At 40.3% G+C, this 3,882-nt stretch overlaps 1 protein-coding gene across 1 annotated transcript; it reads right to left on the bottom strand.

The window, feature by feature from the left end:
• Positions 1-806: 806 nt before the first annotated feature.
• LOC131841371 (uncharacterized) lies at positions 807-3,608 on the bottom strand. Its single transcript, XM_059189689.1, has one exon. The coding sequence runs from the start codon at positions 3,606-3,608 to the stop codon at positions 807-809; it is 2,802 nt and encodes a 933-aa protein (XP_059045672.1).
• Between the last annotated feature and the right edge of the window lie 274 nt (positions 3,609-3,882).

Genomic DNA, 3,882 nt, shown 5'->3' on the forward strand with positions numbered 1-3,882 from the left:
TTTTGCTTGCTTGATCACGGATTCATAAAGACCTCCAAAGTTACTTTCAGCTGGAGGATTATATCTCCATTTTACACCTCGAAATAGAACCCCATCTGACAGACTATTCGAATTTTTATTAAGGAAATCTGTAACCTCTTTCAGTTGTTTTCCAGCAGATATAAAATTAGTGCCATTATCTGACACTATAGAATTACAAAGGCCTCGTCTTGCCGTGAAGCGGTCAAAGCATGCGAGAAAGCACTCTGTACTAAGAGAAGACAAGACTTCCAAGTGTACCGCACGTGTGGAACAACAAACGAAAACGCACAAATAACACTTCGATGTGCGAGCATTCTTACGGGTGGATTCCTTAATAAGAAAAGGTCCGCCTATGTCTATACCTACTGTATGAAATACATGAACATCTTGAGAGCGATATTTAGGTAAATCACCCATTATAGGCTGTCGATTTGTAGGAGACACCCTAAAACAGGCTACACATTTGACTGTGCGTGATCGAATAGCGCTACGTGCTGAAACGATCCAATATTTTTGAGTAATCAAACTTTGAAGAGTTCGAGGACCCACATGTAAATAAATTTTATGATAATAATCAATAAGAATTTTAGTAAAATTTGTACTCTTTGGCAGAAGTAACGGATGCTTCTTCGGATAACTTAAATTTGATTGAGAAAGTCGACCCCCCACCCTGAGGAATTGACTGGAATCTACGAAGGGGTTGAGCTTTCTTAACGAATGATTACAAAGACCATCCTTTGATAAAGACGAAATATCGTTTGAAAAATGACGTGTCTGAACGGCTTTTACCAAGCTGTCATGTGCTTTCTAATGTCAGCAATTGAAAGTGATCTTCTTTTCGAAGCAGTGGATTTGCAGTTATCAATAAAAAGATAGCATCGTGCTACAATATTGATCAATTTAACAAAATTTGAATACCTTTCCGTAAGACTATAAATTAAATTATCTGAGTCAGATTCTGTGGTAATAAGTACTGGCATTTTTGTACTCTTAAGTTCAGGTGGATTAGCATCACGAAATTCATCAATAGTCTTAATAGGCCACTGTGATGGGTCCAGATTAAGCCAGTCAGGCCCGTTAAGCCATTCATGCATAACAATTAATGCTGATGGTAAGGCACCGCGAGAACAAATATCAGCTGGGTTAGAAGCACCACTCACATGATGCCAGCATTGACTAGGTACACTATCATTAATTTTGGACACCCTAGTTGAAACAAAAGTTTTGAGACTTTGGCATGGCGTGTTGAGCCATGACAAAACAACGGAAGAATCGGTAAACAACAAGGTGTCATTAACTGTTAATCGATCATGTAGAATTGACTGGGTATATTTTACTAATTTAGCCAACAAATGAGCAGCCATTAGACGGGGTATGGTAACAGTCTTTAAGGGCGCGACCTTAGATTTAGCAATAACTAGACTGTTTTTACTTTCACCATCTGCGTTATTGGATCGAATATAAACAACCGCGGCATAACCAAGAGTCGAGGCATCGCAAAAACCTAGAATCTGACAATAATTATAGCGAGATACCTTGATATGGCGATCATGTTTTAATTTTGACAATAATGATAATTCATTGATATATGTCCGCCATCGAGCTTCAAGGTCAAAAGGTAAGGTTTGATCCCAACCTAATTGTCGAGCCCATAGTTCCTGCATGAAGCACTTTGCATAAAAAACACACGGAGCCGCAAAACCTAGGGGATCAAATAGTCGACCAATCTGGGACAAGACTGTTCGTTTTGAAATGACAGGATTAGGCGAAGTAGTAGCGAATGTGAACATATCACTGGCTGGCAACCACTGAAGTCCCAACACCTTGATAGACATGTTAGTATCATCATCGAATGCAACTGGCGTTTCGCGATGAGCTTCATCCAGGTGCTCCATGACTTCAGGACAATTGCTCGACCATTTTCGGAGAATAAAACCACCAGCCTTCAAGAGATTAATTAGCTCCGTCTGAAGCGCTATCGCCTCTCTAACGGTAGCTACAGACCAAAGAAAATCATCCATAAAAAAGGCCCGTTTTAAAATGGGTGAAGCTAACGGAAATCGCTCTACTTCGTCATGCGCTAAAGTATGAAGTACTTTAATAGCTAAATATGGACAACTAGCAACGCCATATGTCAATGTATTCAACTGATATATTTGTATAGGTTGATCTAAAGAGTAACGCCATAAAATATGTTGATACGGACGTTGACTCTCATCGAGAGTTATCATCCTATACATTTTACAAACATCTGTAGAGAGACATATTTCATGAAGACGAAAATTTATTAATAGTTCTACAATGTCAGCTTGAAGTTTAGGACCCGGTAACACCAAATCATTCAGCGAGTTATTATTTGAAGTCTTGCCAGAAGCATCAAATACTACGCGATGAGATGTCGTGGTGCTTGTTGGCTTGATGATGCAAAAATGCGGGATGATATATTTCGAATCCACGTTCTGGACATCACCAAGACAAGTCATATGACCGAGATCCTCATACTCGCGCATAAATTTATGATACTGAACTTTCAACTCAGGATCTCGTTTCAGTTTCAATTCCAAGTTATGAAATCGACGAGTTGCCATTTGACTTGAGTCGCCTAATTCAACCGAGGGACGAAACGGATACTTGACTACATATCTACCCGAGTCGTCGCGTCGATAGTCTTTCAGGAATAGACTCTCTGCTAATTCCTCCTCTGGACTACGGAGAGGTGTATCAGTCGGCATATTCTCAACTTCCCAAAAGGAGTGCATTATTTGATCGAGATTTATGGAAAGTCCGCAAAACGTACCACTCCGACTCGAGTCAGCAGGCAGTTCTCCGTCTCTGACAGTATCCGTATGATTAAGCTCAACCTGTCCCAATATAATATATCCAAATATGGAACCCATCGCGACAGGCATCCCTTGGTAACGAGAAAAGATCTTATCGCCATTGTAGATATAAGGAAATAGATCACTAGCAATTAATAATTCGACTGGCGTAGGTTTATAAAAATACGGATCAGCTAACGTTAAGTGATGAAACTCCACAACAGTCCTCTGAGGGAGGTGCACCGTAGGTAAGTTACCTGTAATAGCTGAAACGATAACCGCATCGGTCGACAAGATAGGACCGGTACCGTGTAGCGGCTTAATTTTACATGTACTTAAACCATATTCGCGTACTGGGTTACCACCTAGACCGCTAGGTTTAAAATTACATTTACGTCTCGACAGTCCGAGGCGCTTGATACAGTCTTGAGTTATGTAGCTCGACATAGCGCCGCTATCTATTATAGCACGTACGGGTTGGTACTGGCCCCAACAATCTGCGACGTGTATAACTGCGGTGCCGAGCAAGACAGTCAAGTCCGCTGAACATGTCAATGTAACCGCACTAGGATTCGAACTTGCAACAGAATCAATGTGCAAAGTATGATGATGTTTTTTCTTGCAGATCGTACAACGTACCTTAGATGGACAGTCGTCAACAACATGCTCTCGTAAACAATTTTCACACAGATTCATTTGTTTAATTTTGTCGAGACGCTGCATCGGAGTCAGGTCGTTGTAGTCGATACATCGATATATAGAATGCATCTTTTTGCAATACAAACACTCAATGGATTTATTAGATTTTACAGAGTGATTTGTATTGACAACAGCTGACGACAAGGAAGGCCTTGTACGTCGTAAATTTGAATTATTTGAATTATAAGGGTCATTGACCTTTGACTGGCTTTTGAGTACGTTACACTTCTAGTAGTAGTGGAATTTGTAGCACTCATTGACATCTCGAGAACGCGCACTTGCTTTTCTATAAATATAATTAAATCACTAACAGTAGGTATTTCGTCCTACTCCAATTCACGCT

Source organism: Achroia grisella, unplaced genomic scaffold (assembly GCF_030625045.1).
Source record: "Achroia grisella isolate CSIRO2021 unplaced genomic scaffold, CSIRO_AGI_Agris_v1 utg16252, whole genome shotgun sequence".
NCBI lineage: Eukaryota > Metazoa > Arthropoda > Insecta > Lepidoptera > Pyralidae > Achroia > Achroia grisella.